The 22158-nt window shown below is 44.6% G+C and overlaps 1 protein-coding gene across 2 annotated transcripts in view; it reads right to left on the bottom strand.

The window, feature by feature from the left end:
* Positions 1–21778, bottom strand: part of LOC311244328 (prostaglandin E synthase 3-like) — a 52152-nt gene extending 30374 nt beyond the window's left edge. For both annotated transcript variants that reach the window (XM_084333788.1, XM_084333789.1), the window contains exon 1: positions 21630–21778. In XM_084333788.1, the coding sequence (XP_084189914.1) occupies positions 21630–21631 (2 nt within the window). In that variant the 5' untranslated portion in view covers positions 21632–21778. The remainder of the gene's footprint in view (positions 1–21629) is intronic.
* Positions 21779–22158: the final 380 nt, after the last annotated feature.

Raw genomic sequence — 22158 nt, 5'->3', positions numbered from 1 at the left:
GGTCGCAATAATATCGCTTATCGTGATATTTTCGGGGGCAATTAATCGCCCAGCAAAATGTGTTATCGTGGCAGGCCTACCGATCAACGTTATATAAAAAATGTCAACTGTACATGGTCCTAAGCGTTATGACTAGGTATGACTAGGGATGTCCGATATTATCGGCCTACCGATATTATCGCCCGATATCGGCATTAAAATGTGATATCGGAAAATATCGGTATCTGTTTTCAAAAAAAATAAATAAAAAAATCTTTTATTTTTTTTTTACATTTCTATAACCTTTATTTACCCAGGCAAGCAAGAACAAATTCTGATTTGATTTATTGTCAAAAGTATGCATAATGTTGTGTTAATTCCACAACAAGAGATATGTAATATTATGTTAATTACCTGAAATTATTCAATTTTTTGGGGGGGGGAAACCCTGCATATATCGGTATCGGTTGATATCGGAAATTAAGAGTTGGACAATATCGGTATAGGTAAAAAAGCCAATATCGAGCATCCCTACCTAGTTATGACTGATCATCCGCGGGTGAACGGAGGGGGGGGGGGGGGGGGTCGTTTATAATTCCGTGACCGACGTTAAATGATTTATGTAGTATGGGTGATATATAGATCAGAGCAGTTTGTATCGAAAATGATAAAGAAAAACACTGAAACTCACGGCAGCTTCCTCGTAGCGATGGGCGATGAGAGTGGAGCAAACAGATCCCAGTTATGTGGTGGGGATCGATGCGATCCAGTTCCGGTTTGTATAATACTAATATACACCCAAATCATGTGGATTATTGAGTTATGGCAAATATCCATATCCACGGTGTGTGTCTTGAGTCCAGGGACGATAAACGAGTGGCCGGACGGAATAGGGAGACGCACCGGTATCACAAGAGATCCACTTCCGGTTGCAACTCGCCGATCAGCCACCAGGTGGCGGTATTGAAGCGTTGCAGAGTTGTGATGGCTCCCGCAGCATATGACAAGGCTCCGTGGGTGAAATATAAATTCCATGACGAAAATATGAAATATGAACTTGAAACACGCTGTACAGCGATATTGGCAGACAACGCATGGCGGGCAATAATGCTGAACAGCGATTTTGGCGGAGAACGGGTTAATGACATGTTGTGGACAGCCATATCGGTGACAATGTTTAGCTTTTAGTGCCAAATAGGGCTGCAACGATTAGTCGACATAATCGACGACGTCGATTATAAAAAATCGTTGACGAGAAATTGTTGCGTCGATTAGTCATTAACACTTTGGGTGCCGGGAAACGCTTAAACACGTCATTCCCGGCCATGCTCAAGTTGCCGAAGACGCTTTACAGCGTCTTTGATATCAATATTTAAAAAATCTGGGACCGGATTCATATTTCCCCTCCGCTGGCCTGAGATCCACCAGGAGGACCCACTGAGCTCTCTGGCGGTTCAGGAGCGCCATCTGGTGGCCGATCGGCGCAATCGCTTAACAGGAAGTGCCGTAGAGGTTGTGCTGGTCGCCCGTATTACTTCCGGGCACTCGCTATAGGTCCCGAGGCTCGATCTCGACACACTACATAGCGATCGATTGCCAATAACTCGATAAACAACATGATTTGGACGTATATACCATTATACAAGCTGGAAATGGACCGGGTAAATCTACATCCCATAATGATAAAATTTCTACTCTACGATGATCGCCCAATGGCGCGCGGAGACTGGGGTGAGTTTTAGCGTGTAAAATTACCGTCTTTGATACTAACTGCTATGATCAACATTTGACCCACATTAGATGATTGGTATAACGCTGCCCACGGAATTATAAACGCCCCCTAGCCCATCCGGTCAACATCAGATGATGTGTAGTAACTTCTAGAAGTACGTCTAGTTGGAATTTTTTATATCGCGCTGATTGCCATAAAACTGTATTGCATCATCAATATAATGCATTTGGGGCTATAGATCACGTTCTGGAGAAAGCTGCAGAAAGAGATGAAAACATACTTATACATTAGACCATACTTTACTATGAATATGTGAATGAAAAAGTTTAACGTTGCTACACAATGAACAATACATATAGGACTTTGAATGGGCCCTAATAATGGCAATGTAGCAATAGAATTTAAAAAGTTATAGCCCTGCAAAGAAGGGGACTTTCTCTATAGACAAATATAGCCGGCAACCTACGGTTGATAATGAATTTAACCCATGGCAGCCAAAGTGTTAAAAAAAAAAAAAAAAAAAAACTTTATTTAATTTTTTTTTTTTTTTGTGTGCACTACCTATCTTTGTGAGAGTGGCTTCTCAGGGTTCCAGACAACATCATAACATGATGATCCCATAGCAAATTTTGGACATTGAAAACATTGTTCCCCTGCAGGAGATGATCAGACTAGACACACAATACATTACACACGCACTCCTCTCACTCACACACAGCGATCAGAGTAAGACACACACATACACACTCCTCTCACTCACACACAGCGATCAGAGTAAGACACACACACATTCACACTCCTCTCTCTCATACACAGCGATCAGAGTAAGACACACACACATTCACACTCCTCTCACTCACACACAGCGATCAGAGTAAGACACACACACATACACAAATTACACAGTACACACCTCTCACTCACACAGCGATCAGAGTAAGACACACACACAAATTACACAGTACACACACTCCTCTCACTCACACAGCGATCAGAGTAAGACACACACACACATAAACACACACACACACAGACTCCTCTCACTCACACAGCGATCAGAGTAAGACACACACACACATACACACACACACACACGGACTCCTCTCACACACAGCAAACAAAAGTTATTTAAAGTACACTTCCACTTTAATTTGTATTATTTAATTTATTTATCTTATGAGTGATTGCTGTATTGTTCTTCAAATACATTTTCATTTAAAGTGGCTTAAAGATCCAAATTCAAATGTTTCATGAGTCATTATTTTAATTTGCTATGGGATCATCATGTTATGATGTTGTTGTTTGGTCCTGACAAGAGTCTCAAAGTCTGGGGTGATGGTAGACAAGCAACTCTGAGGTCATGCTCAATGTCCAATCTGTTCCTCTGCTCTGTCTTCAGCTGGACCAGAGCTGAGAAGCCACTTTCACAAAGATAGGTAATTATATAAAAAAAAAAAAAAAAAACTTTTTTTTGGTTGTTGTTGTTGTTTACATTGGTTTTCGATTAGTCGACTAATCGAAAAAATAATCGGCAGATTAGTCGACTACCAAATTAGTCATTAGTTGCAGCCCTAGTGCCAAATGATAAGAGTCTGAGGCGGAGTCTCAAAAGAGAATGTTGAATATTTATTGTGCAAAAATCACAACAGAGCCTCTACTACTAACTGAAGTTACGGGAGCCTTCTGGAGTGCAACAACATATAACGTCCGTGCGGAATCAATGTGTGGAGTGCAACACATACTGGAGAATTATCCAACGTTTTTCCCAATATATTTATCATTATTATCATGAGTAACATTTATTGTATACATTTATTGCATGAGTTAATTATTATCTGGTGCCGCCTAGTGGACGCACTTTGGAGTACGTATTGCGACTCTGAGCAGGTAAGCCGTCTCTGCGCCGGCGCGTCGCGCTATTTAAGTGACACTCTCAGCCTAGACTGTAAGGTGAAAAGCCCTGTGGGCGAACTCTTGACTGGCCAACGGTACGTAGCATTGGATGCACCGTTAATATCCGCATTTCTCTTGAATTCATATATCTAGTTATTAATTAATGCCATTTGTTTTCCTTTCCTTTTGTATAGGTAAATAATCTATAGACTGACTAACGTCTGATTGTATGCTGACTGACTAAACGCTGACTGAATGTACAAGCTGACTATAGACCAACTACATGCAGACCAACTAATGTCTGGCTACACTGTTACCTGGCTACACTGTTACCTGGCTACACTGTTACCTGGCTACACTGTTACCTGGCTACACTGTTACCTGGCTACACTGTTACCTGGCTAAAACGTCTGGCTACACTATCAAGTACCGGTTGCTAAATTGCAAACCTAACTATCAACGAACTATCATCAGAGACGACTTGGTTGAACATTACCAATACCATATCGACCTCTACTAACATTATCCACTAATGCTTGGATGTAAGCTACTACCGACTATCAGCTACAAGCTAACCACTTGTTTAATTGACCACCTGGTGATTATTATATCAAGGATGAACTGGATGCTGGACATCAAAGTCCTAATAAACGAACATTCTTATAAAGTCTGAATTGTTTCAATGGTTTAAGTAAAGTCATTTCGCCCACACCCTTCCAAGGGGGACATCTAGTTGACTCATTGACTGAGACTGCTAGATAATTGGACACATACTTAAGTCCTGTGCTAACCAGCTAGCCCCTGTGTTCACCGCCATATTTAATCGATCCCTGGCGGAGTCAGTGGTCCCTGCCTGCTTCAAAATGTCTACCATCATCCCTGTACTGAAGAAACCCTCCCCAACATGTCTCAATGACTACAGACCGGTGGCACTCACCTCTGTGGCCATGAAATGTTTCGAGAGGCTGGTCCAAGGATCACATTTGTGCCTCCCTCCCCAGTGATATGGACCCTATGCAATTTGCATACAGGCCAAACAGGTCCACTGATGATGCGGTCTCCCAAGTACTGCACAGCACCCTCTCTCACCTGGACCGACAGAAGGGGGTAGGGCTGGGCGATATGACCAAAAACGTTATCGCGATAAAATTATAAAATTATTCTCATATAACTCGATATCGATAATTATCGTCGATATAATGTCTGTCAAGTTTAATTAACTTATTATGCCCGGCGCCGATACGCGGGCTGACTTGTTTTGCTGCTGTGAATGTCTCGAGAGTCGAGTTGATGTCGTCATCAGTCCGCGCACATTAGGAGTTAGCCAAAGCAAGCGGAGTATTTCATGACAATGTACTAAAAAATGACCCTAAAATACTCTGTTCCGCCCAATTCATTGCAACGACGTCCACCGTATACCCCACACTACTATAACAGTTACCCTCAGAATTCAAAACACACACCAACTCGGCAGGTAACCTGTGAAATAGCGCAGTGCAAGCTAATTAGCCATAGCCAGCCTCGTTTCCGAGCGGAGTATTTCATGACAATGTACTAAAAAATTACCCTAAAATACTCTGTTCCGCCCAATTCATTGCAACGGCGTCCACCGTATACCCCACACTACTATAACAGTTACCATCAGAATTCAAAACACACACCAACTCGGCAGGTAACCTGTGAAATAGCGGCGTGCAAGCTAATTAGCCATAGCCAGCCTTGTTTACTGCGTCCTACCTCCGCGCCTCCTTCCGGGTCTCCTTCCGCTATCGGCCATCTCCTTCACTGATTGGTTGTTAGTGCGTGTGTTCATATCCAAGCTTGGAAAATCGATATATCGAAACTTTGCAACCACGTTTCATGTTTATTTCGAGGAAATAATTTATCGCGATAGTTATCGTTATCGTTTTATCGCCCAGCCCTAGAAGGGGGGCTATGTGAGACTGTTGTTCATTGACTACAGCTCAGCGTTCAACACCATAGTCCCCACCAGACTGGTGGACAAGCTGATCGAGCTGGGTCTGAGCTCCGCTCTGAGCGCCTGGATACTGGACTTTCTGAGCGAAAGGCCCCAGGCGGTCAGGGTGGGGGGTCAGACCTCCAACACCATCACCCTGAGCATCGGGTCCCCCCAGGGCTGTGTTCTGAGCCCCCTGCTGTACTCACTATACACACACGACTGTGTGGCCAAGTTCAGCTCCAACTCCATAGTGAAGTTTGCGGACGACACAGTGGTGGTGGGGCTGATCTCGGACGACGAGAAGGCCTACCGGGAGGAGGTTGAGGTATTGGAAGGCTGGTGCCAGGACAACAGCCTGCTCCTGAACATTGGTAAAACCAAGGAGCTGATCGTGGATTTTAGGAAGAGACAGCAGGAGGCACACACACCACTGAGGATAAACGGGGCTACCGTGGACAGGGTGAGCAGCTTCAAGTACCTGGGGGTCCACATCTCAGAGGACCTGACATGGACAACACACATAGACTCAAGTCGTAAAAAAGGCGAAGCAGCGCCTCTACCACCTGAGACAGTTAAGGAAGTTCAGAGTATCTGGGGAGATACTCCAGTCCTTCTACTCCGGAGCTGTAGAGAGCATCTTGACTGGAAACATCACTGCCTGGTATGGCAACAGCACGGCACAGGACAAGAAGGCCCTACAGAGAGTGGTGCGCTCAGCCGAGCGTACCACGGGTATTGCACTACCAACCCTGCAGGTCCTATACAACAAGAGGTGCAAATCCAGAGCCTGCAGGATAATGAAAGACCCTCACCACCCCAACAACAGCCTGCTCATGCTGCTGCGGTCAGGCAACTACTGTAATGTTATCTGATAACTGAGTACTCCAACTAAGCTAACCTGCTAACCAGGGAGCGAAATTAACTTTTTGACTCACCGGCCAGTGGCGGGTAGATGGGAAGAGTCTACCCGCCAAGCATATTTCTTACCTGCCAAAATTTTTTTGATTAAAAAAAAAATATATATATATTTTATATAAAAAAGAATTTTTTAAATAAAATATATATTATATAATCATACTTGTAGTTGTATTATCTGCGAGACATCGCCACCACGCAATAAGTCAAAATGCTTGCTATCTGCAAACAGCTCCACTGTCTGTGTGTATACTTGAGTAGCCTCCAGCTCCAGCAAGGATTCTCCGGCCCTGCAGCTAGACCCTATATTCAGCTAGACCCTACATTCAGCATGCAAGGATTCTCCGGCGATGCAGCTGGACCCTATTTAGAACGTTACGGTTCTTTTGTCAAATCACATTCAACATGCCCTCAGCTAGAATACGCATTCAATCAATGTTATAAGACATTGATATCAGGAGCTATCTGTAGCTACTGCTAGCCCGGTAGATAACGTTAAGACAATTTCGTTTACTGGGACAGATGGATCTAACGCGAGCTAGCTAAGCTAGCTAACGAGGGAACGGAGGTATTATGCACTCGAGTAGACTATTGCTGGAGCATTTGTTGATATCAGCAGCTATCAGTAGCTAGCCACCTAGATACCGTTAGACAATGCCTCGTCATGTATTAAACTAAAAGTGAATAGTTGACTGGGTCATTGTTTAAACAGTGACGTTAGCTCATGGAGGTCCGATATAGACTAGAGCAGACGGAAGTAAACAAGCCAAATGATAGCTTCCGATTGGTCATTTGCTTTTTTTTTTTTCATGAAACCAGTCACGTCACTCTACTGTGATTGGACCGTTGACTTGAGTGCGATGTGGGACTTGTAGTTTTTTAACGATCTCGCGGCGGAGAAAAAAAAGACGAGCGGCTATAATCTGTACTCGCACAAGAGTATCGTTATGAACTACAAGTCTACACGCCACACGGCGGGCAGCCCTCTAAGTGTCATGCGCCAAAGGTAAAAACAGACCGCCCCTGGCGGGCGGCGGGCTTTAGTTTCGGTCCCTGCTGCTAACGCTAACTACTGCTAACGCTAATCACTGGGGACGCTCAGAGGCATAGTGGGGAAAGGAGGGCTGAGAATCTGTCTCTCTCAGTCTATCTCCCTCTGTGTGTGTGTGTCTCGCTCTCTCTCTCCCTCTCTCCATCTCTCTCCTGAACCCATTTCATTCAAAAGGAAGATATTGATGGACAGTAGCTATTAGTGTTGTCAAAAATATCGAAGTATCGATACATATCGATACTGAATATTTAAAATGGCTTCGATACTCATTTCCCGAAGTACCGATACTTTCTGCAGTATCGGTACCAGCTGGCGAGGGTTCTACAGCAAGTTGTTGACGCGCTGTTGCTTGCCCCTCCGCCGCTCTCTCTCTCTCTCTCTCTCTCTCTCTCTCGAAACTGTTACTAACTGTAATACAAACAGTTCAGTTTGTCAGGTACATGTTTACATCTGTCTGCTTGAGAAAATACCATGTTCTGCATCTGCAATAAAAATGATTGAAGTGAGATGAACAGTTATTTTTAACCCTTTAATCGCCGTTGACGCTGAAACACGTCATTCCCCACCATGCTCATTCTGCCGATGACGCTGGACAGCGTCTTTGATATCAATATTTCAAAAATCTGTGATCGAAATCATATTTCTCCCCCGGAGACATATGTACTGGTGAGCCCCTGTCAACTCTCGACCGGTTCAAGAGCGCCATCTGGTGGCCGATCGGCCTGATCGCCCAGGGAAGAAACAGGAAGTGGAAGCTGGTGCTCATTTCAATTTGGTCCGATCACTCGCTATAGGTCCCGGGACTCTAGCTCGACACAATGGATAGCGATCCGTTGCCAATAACTCGATAAACATGATTTGGACGTATATAATATTATACAACCTGGAAATGTATCGGATATTTCGACATCCAATAATAGAAAAAATTCTGTTCCACGCTCATCTCCCAACGGCAAGAGGAAGCTACGGTGAGTTTCAGCGTTATTTTTTAATGTCTTCTATACTAACTGCTCTAATGATCATATCACCCACACTAGATGAATGATATAACGTTGCCCACGGAATTATAAACGACCCACCGCCCATCCGGTCAACATCAGATCATACGTAGTAACTTCTAGAAGTACGTGCAGTTGAAATTTTGTATCTCGCGCCGATTGCTATCAAACTGTATACAATCATCAATATAATGCATTTAGGGCTATAAATCACGTTCTGGATAAAGCTGCAGAAAACGATAAAAACATACTTATACTTTAGACCGTATTTTAGTATGAATATGTAAATGAAAAAGTATAACGTTGCTACACCCTGAACAATAGATATAGGACTTTGAATGGGCCATAATAATGTCAATTTAGCAATACAATTTAAAAAGTTATAGCCCTGCAAAGAAGGGGAACTTCTCCATGTTAAATAGGGCTGGCGAGGGATAGTAAATTATGAATTTAACCCCGGCGATCAAAGGGTTAAATGTGTGATCTAAAGGGTTTTAAAAGTGTTATATTTATCTTCTCTTATAGTACCAGAGAGAAGCTGAGGAGAATCAACCAGCAACAAAAGCTAAATTTGTTTAAAAAAAAATATATATATATATATATCTTTTTTTTTTGGTATCGAAATGGTATCGAAGTATTGATACTTTTCAAGGTATCGTATCGAAGTCGAAATTCCAGTATCGTGACAACACTAATACTTGTATAACAAACGTTTCACGTCGGACCAGTTCTTCAGAGTTAAAATAGGGTGGTTTCCTATTGAGGAGCAAGAGACTGTGGATTCACTCTGCCAAACCTTGTTGGCGTGCATCACAGTCACGAAAGGGGCTAGGGAAACGCCTGGTCTTCTACGCCAAAAACACCACAATGATTGACAAGTGTGTGCGTGTGGCAGCTTAATAGCATATAGCAGTACAAGCAAATTAATCTTTGGTAGCCTAAAGGGAAAATGTAGCCTAATGCCAGACCATCTGCAACTAAGAACGGGTGGGCCAATTCTGCAAGTAGGCCTGTATCAGATTGCCATACAGCATCCGATTACAGAGTGCTCTGATGTCAAGATGGCCCTATACATCGCCAACAAGCAAAACACCTCAGTGCATATCAACACTAAGAAACATTACAGAACACTGCATATCAACACTACACTAAGAAACATTACAGAACACTGCATATCAACACTACACTAAGAAACATTACAGAACACTGCATATCAACACTACACTAAGAAACATTACAGAACACTGCAAGAGGTACAACCAAGATCACATATCAACACTACACTAAGAAACATTACAGAACACTGCAAGAGGTACAACACTACACTAAGAAACATTACAGAACACTGCAAGAGGTGTACAACCAAGATCACATATCAACACTACACTAAGAAACATTACAGAACACTGCAAGAGGTACAACACTACACTAAGAAACATTACAGAACACTGCAAGAGGTACAACCAAGATCACATATCAACACTACACTAAGAAACATTACAGAACACTGCATATCAACACTACACTAAGAAGCATTACAGAACACTGCAAGAGGTACAACACTACACTAAGAAACATTACAGAACACTGCAAGAGGTACAACCAAGATCACATTGGAATAGGTCAACTAGGTTTGATAAACCGACACAGCTTTGTACAGTCGACCTTGCGTTAATCTCTAGGATTACTTGTAGCAAACGGCAGATATTATCAATCCTTTAAGTACACAGTGAAGAGACCTAGTCATAATTTAAGATCCAAGATCACTTTTAGGCGACGACAGGTACCCAATATCGTCTGGAAGGTGGATTCGTAAAGTCACCACACTTTCAGTATTCCACCAGCCATTTGCTGAATTTTAGAAAGGAAAAGAGTCCGGTTGTTTAGCTACCAGTATCAGAGATATACATTTACAAGACGGACTGAATTTAACAGCACTTCGCTAGTGGCTGCCGTCATCCTGACGTAGACTTGTGTGGTATAAGGTTTGGTTCATATGGATGGCATGACATAAATGACATCAACTAGGGGTGGACGGTATGGTCTAAAATTTATATCACGGTATAATTTGAAGCATAGACGGTAACGGTATATATCACGGTATCATCGTTTTTGATAAAAAAAATTTTTTTATTTTATATATATATATATATTTTTTTTATAAAATATATATATTATATAATTAGACTTGTACTTGTATTATCTGCGAGACATCGCCACCACGCAACAAGCTCCACTGTCTGTGTGTACTCTAGTAGCCTCCAGCTACGGCCAGGTTTCCCCGGAGCTGCACCTGGACCTATACTCAGTAGCCTCGAGCAGAGCTACGGCCAGGATTCTCCGGCGCTGCACCTGGACCCTATTATATTGGAATAACGTTAGCAAGCCCTCAGCTCGAATACGCATCGAATCAGTGTTATAAGACATTGATATCAGGAGCTATCCGGCTAAGCCGGATATATAACGTTAATACAACGCCTCAGTGAATTATTTAGTTCAATGGGACATTTCGTTTTGAACGGTGAACTAACTCGCGTTAACGTGAGCTAACGGCTAACAGGTAGCACACACACGTCTCTCTCTACTAGACTTTGTGGAGCGTTTGTTGATGTCAGGAGCTATCGGTAGCTGGCCGACTAGATACCGTTCGGTTAGACAATGCCTCATCATGTATTAAACTAAAAGTGAATAGTTGACTGGGTCATTTTGTAACGGTAGCTAAGCTAACGTTAGCTCAGGGAGACGCCGCCGACAGCTGAGCTCCCGTGTCCCGTCCCACTAGACTACTAGATCCGTGTTTACATGCGTGCGGTAGGGGCTGGCACGCCCACTGCGCGAAGCCTCCTAAATAACTTTTTCCAGTTCGCACATATCTATTATCTATGACTAATTCTATCTATTTTTAGGGGCAAATGCGAGTGAAATAGTCGCGCTGTGGTTACATGACGTCATTGGTATTTTAGAGCTGCACTACCGGTTTAGACGGTATAGTCAAAATCCATACCGTAGAGCAAATTCATACCGTTTATACCGTATACCGTTTATACCGTCCACCCCTAACATCAACCACGCTAATAAATAATCAAGAGCCGGACGCAATACCACTTCATTATTTTCACATGATCCAACATAGCAAATTGTATGACTGCTCTTTTTATTTTTATTTTTTGAAAACGGACTAACGTTATCTTACACGTCGGCTGACATAGTTTGAGTCATGTATTCTCCTTTACGTTACTAGCCAGCCAAATCCTCTTCAAAGATAACATACACCAACCGGCCCAGGGCCAAGCATAGGAGCTAACAGACCTGCAGCCAGTGTTCAGCCTAGTGACCGTTAGGAGCTAACAGACCTGCAGCCTGTGTTCAGCCTAGTGACCGTTAGGAGCTAACAGACCTGCAGCCTGTGTTCAGCCTAGTGACCGTTAGGAGCTAACAGACCTAGAGCTGCCGCGATTACCGCATTACCGCGGTATCGCTGTTACATCACGGCCACCGCAGAGTAGGCTGAATACCGCGTCACTGCTGTTTTTTATAATAATAATAATAAATTACCCTCCTCTCGTTGGGCTTGCGGCTCTGCAGATATACCCTACACCTCTATCGAGGTTCCAAGCGACCCTATTGGGTACCAGAAAAGTCACGTGAAACATTGCAGACCACTGATTGGTCAGAAGAGAGACGCATCACACGTTTTTTACGTCCTGAATGTCAGCTCATCACAACACGGCTAATAACGTTAGCTTTAACTCTCCGCCGGAGTGGACTACCATCGCTCTTCAGGAGTACTAAACGAGACATAATGATTTTACTGTCTGCAACGAATGTTATAATAAAAGCCCTTCGTTCTATACACTTGTCTGATTGAAAACTTTATTAACAGACCGCAGAATGGGACAACTCAGCACGCTCTGAGCAAAGAAAGGAACTGAGATATGAATAGAGTATTGCTTGCCTTGCTATGGTTCGGTAAATACGCTGATGTTATTGAACGTATAACTATATAATGTTAATGCCACAAAACGAATGCCTTTATTATAAAGTAGTAACTTTATAGTAATAATAATAAGAAAGGGTCGGGGGGGTTAGGGGTAACCACCCCTGCCCGCGACACCGAGTGAACTGCGCACGACCAGAGGGGAAACTTCGAATCCGTGTTTCACTTTCAATAACTAATGCGTGCTTGCCGAATCCCAAACAATATTCATGCTGCAAAGTCATCCTCTAAAGATAGACATTTAGACTAGAGGCAGGCTATATGCTATAAAGAGTAGACTACTACTACTAAAAAAAAAAATGCATTCAAACTTTTTTTTTTTTTTTTTTATTTATCTTTTTCCCCCTCCATTTTCCTCCGATTTTCTCCCATCCCAATGTTAGTCGTATGCCAATTCCCAGTCCCTTCCTGGTCGCTGCGCACTTACCCCCCACAGTCAGATCATCTGGGAGAGTGGAGGCTACCACGTGCTTCCTCCGACACACGTCCAGCCAATCACCGCTTCTTTTCACCTGGCAGCGCGGATTCTCATCAAGAGGGCGTAGCGTGTGGGAGGACCACACTAGGGCTGGGCGATATGGCCTAAATATGATATCACGATATTTTCTGACCTTTCGGCGATACACGATACACATCAAGATGTTTTTCTTTTTTACCCCAAACAATTCATTATGAGGCTTACCAAGACAGTATTTGAGTTTGCAAGCTAACATTAAAGACAAAATAAAATACCCATGCATTTAGCATTTTTATATTAGATTTAGATTATTAGATTATATATTGCATATGAGATATTATATGATTTAGATATGAAATATGATGAATTGAAAATGGGGGACCCTGATGTAAACAAGACTAAAGTCTTTCTCTGGTCTGCATCCCCTTAACAATTGTATGTATTGAGCTGTACTGTACCCATTCTGCAATATGTTAAAGTTTTAAATCAATCAATCAATAAATAAATAAATAGCATTTTAGCATTTTTATGAAACTACTGTATATATGTATGTCTCTAAATGTTTTGATGAATTGAAAATGGAGGACCCTTATGTAAAAAAGCCGAAAGTCTTTTTCTGGTCTTCATCCTCCTGTACTGTATTGTACCCATTCTGCAACCTTTTAATACAGTTTTCATTCATTCATTCTGACGTAAACATAATCATTTTGATTGACAGTCGAGTCTGCCAATGACGTCACACCGCTTGCACCCGCCCTGCTGTTCTTAGCACCACTCGTCAAGCGTTATTATTTTTTGACTTCCTGAATGTCCCGTGTGCTGAACATCAACAAAGCTACTAACGTTAGCTCCCCGCGGCCGTCGAGTAGGAGACCAGTGCTTCACTGGATGACTAAATGAGGCATAATGATTTTACTACAACAAATGTTATAATAAAAGCCTTTCCATACATCTGTCTGATTGAAAACTTTATTAACAGACCGCGGAATGGGCATATCTCAGCACAGGCTGAGATATGAACGAGTAACGTGTGGACAGATTGACGCAACACAATCCTCTTGGGCAAAACATCACGATATCCACGATACGTTGAAAAAGTGTATCGTTAATGAACTGTACCCGATATTTATATAATATCGTCATATCGCCCAGCCCTAGACCACACTATCCCCCTCAAGTCCTATCCGCGCTTAGCAGGCGCCCCGACCGAACTGTAGGAGTCGCTGTTTACAACGACCCGGACCCACCCCGCCAGCTTCTCCCACCCTCTAATACAGCCAATTGTATTAGTGCAGACGGCCAGCCAAGCTGGTGACAACCCCGGAGCTGTGAGCTGGATTCGAACAGGCGAATCCAGCTCACAGCTCCGGGGTTGGTGACGAACGCAATCTCCGCTCGGCCACCTAACCGCCCAAACTTTTTTTTTTTTTTGTGCGTGCAGTAATAACCGCGGCGGTAGGAAATATTTTGCAAATGTGTGCGGTAAGGAAAACATCAATACCGCGGCAGCTCTAAACAGACCTGCAGCCTGTGTTCAGCCTAGTGACCGTTAGGAGCTAACAGACCTGCAGCCTGTGTTCAGCCTAGTGACCGTTAGGAGCTAACAGACCTGCAGCCTGTGTTCAGCCTAGTGACCGTTAGGAGCTAACAGACCTGCAGCCTGTGTTCAGCCTAGTGACCGTTAGGAGCTAACAGACCTGCAGCCTGTGTTCAGCCTAGTGACCGTTAGGAGCTAACAGACCTGCAGCCTGTGTTCAGCCTAGTGACCGTTAGGAGCTAACAGACCTACAGCCTGTGTTCAGCCTAGTGACCGTTAGGAGCTAACAGACCTGCAGCCTGTGTTCAGCCTAGTGACCGTTAGGAGCTAACAGACCTGCAGCCTGTGTTCAGCCTAGTGACCGTTAGGAGCTAACAGACCTGCAGCCTGTGTTCAGCCTAGTGACCGTTAGGAGCTAACAGACCTGCAGCCTGTGTTCAGCCTAGTGACCGTTAGGAGCTAACAGACCTGCAGCCTGTGTTCAGCCTAGTGACCGTTAGGAGCTAACAGACCTACAGCCTGTGTTCAGCCTAGTGACCGTTAGGAGCTAACAGACCTGCAGCCTGTGTTCAGCCTAGTGACCGTTAGGAGCTAACAGACCTACAGCCTGTGTTCAGCCTAGTGACCGTTAGGAGCTAACAGACCTGCAGCCTGTGTTCAGCCTAGTGACCGTTAGGAGCTAACAGACCTGCAGCCTGTGTTCAGCCTAGTGACCGTTAGGAGCTAACAGACCTGCAGCCTGTGTTCAGCCTAGTGACCGTTAGGAGCTAACAGACCTGCAGCCTGTGTTCAGCCTAGTGACCGTTAGGAGCTAACAGACCTACAGCCTGTGTTCAGCCTAGTGACCGTTAGGAGCTAACAGACCTGCAGCCTGTGTTCAGCCTAGTGACCGTTAGGAGCTAACAGACCTGCAGCCTGTGTTCAGCCTAGTGACCGTTAGGAGCTAACAGACCTGCAGCCAGTGTTCAGCCTAGTGACCGTTAGGAGCTAACAGACCTGCAGCCTGTGTTCAGCCTAGTGACCGTTAGGAGCTAACAGACCTACAGCCTGTGTTCAGCCTAGTGACCGTTAGGAGCTAACAGACCTACAGCCAGGGAACAAAATAAGTACCCACCAACCGCCAATGGCACGCAGATTTAAGGTTTGGCAACTAACAATGAGAGGTCTGCCCGCCACCTGGCGTGTAGTTCATATCGATACTCTTATTTTGAAGAAATCCTGTGCGGGTCTCATTTCCGCCCCAAGCACAGCTCCAGTCATAATATCTATGGCTGTCAGCTAGCAACGTTCGGTTCATATGATACTCTTATTTTGAAAAAAACCTGTGGCAACTCGACGAGTCATATCCGCCCAGTCCGTGCTATTGTCTTCGGAGCAGGTCGGTCAAGCAGAGGAGCAGCGCTACACAGCAGTGCGGCTATTTTGCGATCCGGAATAAGTCTGTGGTGTTTTTTTTCTCTCACAACGGGTCAAATGCATCTAACACGCTTTGCATCGTCGCCATTCCTTTATGCCCACATCGCCCGAAAATGAACGTTACATTAGCGTAAGCTAACAAGCTAATCCTGATCAGAGGCAGAGCCATAGAGAACAGCAGACAGTGTGGACCAGGGCTCTACGCTAACCTTTTTCACTAGGGGCACAGGTGCTCCTAAATGAAAAAAGTTAGGAGCACACAAAGAAATTTAGGAGCACCGCACCCAAAAATATTTAGGAGCACAGTGAAAATATTTCAAGTAAAAGATTTAAATTTTTTTTTATAAATGTATATTTGTACTGTGCGTGCATGTGTGTAAATTAGCTAATAATAATAATAATAATAATAATAATAATAATTTCTCTAGAGTATCGATAGCAGTACCGAGGACGTCGGAGCTTATAAATACTCCGGTATTTTCTAATATAGTACCGGTTCCCGTTCAAAACCGGGGTCCGGGGGGCATCCCTAGTGTGTGTGCGTGCGTTTGGAAAGACGATGAAGTCAGTCAGGAGTATATTATAGTAAATTGAGGATTACTGAGGATGGACAGATAATGTTGTTATTCAAATATAAAAAAGTTTCGAGAGGAGTGGAAGTTTGAAGACAGACTAGACTACAATATGATGCGGGGGTGGTGAGTTGAAACAGTGTGAATGAATGAAAACTTTATTTAACAGATTGCAGAATGGGTACAATACAGTACGGCTCAATACACACAATTGTTAAGGGGATGCAGACCAGAGAAAGACTTTCGTCTTGTTTACATCAGGGTCCCCCATTGTATGTGTGTGTGTGTGTCCCAACCGACCCCACTTCTATGTTTCAATAAATTATTTGCATTTAAAACTATTAACGCTGACTCATTTCTTCAGTCCACTCAAAATTATGCTAATATTCCTTATGTTGTTTATGATATTAATTGAAAATAGCATATGAGAGTATTATAGTAATAATAACACATGGCGATATACTAAAAAGCTATTTATAATTTTTGGCTGGTAAAAAATCTGCCTGGCTGGTAGTTTTTCAAATCTACCAGCCAGTCAAAAAGTTAAGTTTGTTCCCTGCCTACAGCCTGTGTTCAGCCTAGTGACCGTTACAACTTTATTTAAGGAGACGTGCCGGTGAACTGGCAGCAACGTGGTTATCGTCAAGCTGCTCAGGTTACGGTGTGGCTCCACACACACTGACCTGGTGGTTAACTAGCTCCACACACACTGACCTGGTGGTTAACTAGCTCCACACACTGACCTGGTGGTTAACTAGCTCCACACACTGACCTGGTGGCAGGGAACAAAATAAGTACCAGCCAACCGCCAATGGCTGGTAAAAAATCTGCCTGGCTGGTAGTTTTTAAAATCTAGCAGCCAAATGGCTGGTAAGTCAAAAAGTTAAGTTTGTTCCCTGAGAGCAGAGCTACACAGCAGTGCGCCTATTTTGCGAGCCGAAATAAGTCTGTGGTTTTTTCTTCTTCTCACAACGGGTCAAATGCATCTAACATGCATTGCATCGTCGCCATTCCTTTATGCCCACATCGCCCGAAATGAACGTTATGTTAGCGTAAGCTAACAAGCTAATCCTGATCAGCGGCAGAGCCATAGAGAACAGCAGACCGTGTGGACTGGGGAAAGGGAAATGGGGGGGGGGGGCACTCTCCCGTTCTCTGTGTGTGTGCGTGCGTTTGGAAAGACGATGAAGTCACTAGTCAGGACTCGGGAGAGGAGTATATTGTAGTAAACTGAGGATTACTGAGGATGCACAGATAATGTTGATATTCAAATATAAAAAGGTTTCGAGAGGAGTGGAAGTTTGAAGACAGACTAGACCAGTGGTTCCCAAAGTCGGGGTCGCGACCCAAAGGTGGGCCGCGAGCAGCCACGGATGGGCCGCGAGATGAAAAAAAAAAAAAAAAAAAAAAAAAAAATTATTTTTTTTGTCAGGCCACTGAACTTAGAAGCAGGCCAGGACAGTGTTTCTAGTTGTATTCAAAAATTCTATTCTATTGTATTCTAAAATGTGACTATATGGTTTTATATTAACTTAATAAATAAACAAAAACGAAAAATCTATTTATTTCAACGAACATTTCAAACTAAATAACAGATTATGCACATAAAACGCTGAAAACAACCGAAGCAACAATAGTATTTTAATGAGGCTATTATTATTATCATTGTTATTTTGCAACAAGTTAGCCCTCTCATAAATAGCACATATAAATGAATAACTAACTTGAACTAACTTAATAGGATTGAAGTGATATTTGGCTTAAAAAAATCGATCGCATGGCAAAAAAAAAAAAAAAAAAAGCCAGACGATGTGCATTGGGCCGCGGCTCTCTGACGCCTTATTTTCTGGGCCCCGGCCTGAAAAGTTTGGGAACCCCTGGACTAGACTACAATATGATGCGGGGGTGGTGAGTTGAAACAGTGTGTGTCCCCGACCCCACTTCTATGTTTCAATAAATTATTTGCATTTAAAACTATTAACGCCGACTCATTCCTTCAGTCCACTCAAAATTATGCTAATATTCCTTATGTTGTTTATGATATTAATTGAAAATAGCATATGAGAGTATTATATAGTAATAATAACACATGGCGATATACTAAAAAGCTATTTTTAATTTTTGGCTGGTAAAAAATCTGCCTGGCTGGTAGTTTTTAAAATCTACCAGCCAAATGGCTGGTAAGTCAAAAAGTTAAGTTTGTTCCCTGCCTGGTGGTTAACTAGCTCCACACACTGACCTGCTGGTTAACTAGCTCCACACACTGACCTGGTGGTTAACTAGCTCCACACACTGACCTGCTGGTTAACTAGCTCCACACACTGACCTGGTGGTTAACTAGCTCCACACACTGACCTGGTGGTTAACTAGCTCCACACACACTGACCTGGTGGTTAACTAGCTCCACACACTGACCTGGTGGTTAACTAGCTCCACACACTGACCTGGTGGTTAACTAGCTCCACACACACTGACCTGGTGGTTAACTAGCTCCACACACTGACCTGGTGGTTAACTAGCTCCACACACTGACCTGGTGGTTAACTAGCTCCACACACTGACCTGGTGGTTAACTAGCTCCACACACACTGACCTGGTGGTTAACTAGCTCCACACACACTGACCTGGTGGTTAACTAGCTCCACACACTGACCTGGTGGTTAACTAGCTCCACACACTGACCTGGTGGTTAACTAGCTCCACACACTGACCTGGTGGTTAACTAGCTCCACACACACTGACCTGGTGGTTAACTAGCTCCACACACACTGACCTGGTGGTTAACTAGCTCCACACACACTGACCTGGTGGTTAACTAGCTCCACACACTGACCTGGTGGTTAACTAGCTCCACACACACTGACCTGGTGGTTAACTAGCTCCACACACACTGACCTGGTGGTTAACTAGCTCCACACACTGACCTGGTGGTTAACTAGCTCCACACACTGACCTGGTGGTTAACTAGCTCCACACACTGACCTGGTGGTTAACTAGCTCCACACACTGACCTGGTGGTTAACTAGCTCCACATACTGACCTGGTGGTTAACTAGCTCCACACACTGACCTGGTGGTTAACTAGCTCCACACACACTGACCTGGTGGTTAACTAGCTCCACACACTGACCTGGTGGTTAACTAGCTCCACACACTGACCTGCTGGTTAACTAGCTCCACACACTGACCTGGTGGTTAACTAGCTCCACATACTGACCTGGTGGTTAACTAGCTCCACACACACTGACCTGGTGGTTAACTAGCTCCACACACTGACCTGGTGGTTAACTAGCTCCACACACACTGACCTGGTGGTTAACTAGCTCCACACACTGACCTGGTGGTTAACTAGCTCCACACACTGACCTGGTGGTTAACTAGCTCCACACACTGACCTGGTGGTTAACTAGCTCCACACACTGACCTGGTGGTTAACTAGCTCCACACACTGACCTGGTGGTTAACTAGCTCCACACACTAACCAGGTGGTTAACTAGCTCCACACACTGACCTGGTGGTTAACTAGCTCCACACACTAACCAGGTGGTTAACTAGCTCCACACACTGACCTGGTGGTTAACTAGCTCCACACACTGACCTGCTGGTTAACTAGCTCCACACACTGACCTGGTGGTTAACTAGCTCCACACACACTGACCTGGTGGTTAACTAGCTCCACACACTGACCTGGTGGTTAACTAGCTCCACACACACTGACCTGGTGGTTAACTAGCTCCACATACTGACCTGGTGGTTAACTAGCTCCACACACACTGACCTGGTGGTTAACTAGCTCCACACACACTGACCTGGTGGTTAACTAGCTCCACACACACTGACCTGGTGGTTAACTAGCTCCACACACTGACCTGGTGGTTAACTAGCTCCACACACTGACCTGCTGGTTAACTAGCTCCACACACTGACCTGGTGGTTAACTAGCTCCACACACACTGACCTGGTGGTTAACTAGCTCCACACACACTGACCTGCTGGTTAACTAGCTCCACACACACTGACCTGGTGGTTAACTAGCTCCACACACACTGACCTGCTGGTTAACTAGCTCCACACACTGACCTGGTGGTTAACTAGCTCCACACACTGACCTGGTGGTTAACTAGCTCCACACACTAACCAGGTGGTTAACTAGCTCCACACACTGACCTGCTGGTTAACTAGCTCCACACACTGACCTGGTGGTTAACTAGCTCCACACACTGACCTGGTGGTTAACTAGCTCCACACACTGACCTGGTGGTTAACTAGCTCCACACACACTGACCTGGTGGTTAACTAGCTCCACACACTGACCTGGTGGTTAACTAGCTCCACACACTGACCTGGTGGTTAACTAGCTCCACACACACTGACCTGGTGGTTAACTAGCTCCACACACTGACCTGGTGGTTAACTAGCTCCACACACTGACCTGGTGGTTAACTAGCTCCACACACTGACCTGGTGGTTAACTAGCTCCACACACTGACCTGGTGGTTAACTAGCTCCACACACTGACCTGCTGGTTAACTAGCTCCACACATACTGACCCGGTGGTTAACTAGCTCCACATACTGACCTGGTGGTTAACTAGCTCCACACATACTGACCCGGTGGTTAGGGTTAACAGCTCCACACACTGACCTGGTGGTTAACTAGCTCCACACACACTGACCTGCTGGTTAACTAGCTCCACACATACTGACCCGGTGGTTAGGGTTAACAGCTCCACACACTGACCTGGTGGTTAACTAGCTCCACACACACTGACCTGCTGGTTAACTAGCTCCACACATACTGACCCGGTGGTTAGGGTTAACAGAGCTAACGTTAGCTAGGTAGCTATAATAAGTTGGAAAAAAAGGTTGCCGGTTCCACACAGCTCCATGGTTTACGCTTCATTTCTCCGCCTGGGTGTAAATGAGTCAGCAGTGTTCGGTCCTCCCGGTGCTCCCGGTGACCAGTTAGTGAGCCTCCCGCCTGAACGTGCTGCTGGGGGCTAGCTGCTAGCTACTAACATGCGCCAGCTAGCTACTTACTAACACGAGCCTGCTAGCTACTAACTAACACGAGCCAGCTAGCTGCTAACTACTACTAACTAACACCAGCCCTTCATAACTTACATGTCTGAAGTGGAGGCCTGCAGGCTCTGTCTTTAGTTCGATGTTCGGTTGTAATGTCCGCGCGGTGCAGGACTCAGTGCAGCGGCTCCGGAGCTTCTGGCGTCACGTGGTGGCGTCCGATAAGAATGACGTCACTGACGCAGTCATCGCGAGCTGTAGACTCTTCTAGAGAGTAGCCTCCAGCTGCAGCGCCGGATAATCCTCTCACTGGCAAGCTTGAGCCAGCCACAGGGCGCGCGCTGATTGGCGGAAAGTACGGAAGTTTCTCGAAGGCAGCCACAAGACGCGTTATTTTTCTTCCTAGCCGCATTTCTCGGAGACACTCTGATTACACTGGTTAAGCTTAGGCACTCTTTCGAAGTTGGTTAAGGTTAGAGTTTGTCTTAGAGCGTGACGGCAAGTTCTTTCGACGGTTAAGCTTAGGCACTCTTTCGAAGTTGGTTAAGGTTAGAGTTTGTTTGGCAGGTAGTTTGCAGGCTGTTCGACGCGGAAATGGCAAAGATCGTCACTGGGCAAACATGTCAGTGGC

Source organism: Notolepis coatsorum (genome assembly GCF_963971535.1).
Source record: "Notolepis coatsorum genome assembly, chromosome: 17".
Lineage (NCBI taxonomy): Eukaryota > Metazoa > Chordata > Actinopteri > Aulopiformes > Paralepididae > Notolepis > Notolepis coatsorum.
Note: the sequence above shows the minus strand (reverse complement) of the source record. Positions and strands in the feature narration are given on the sequence as shown.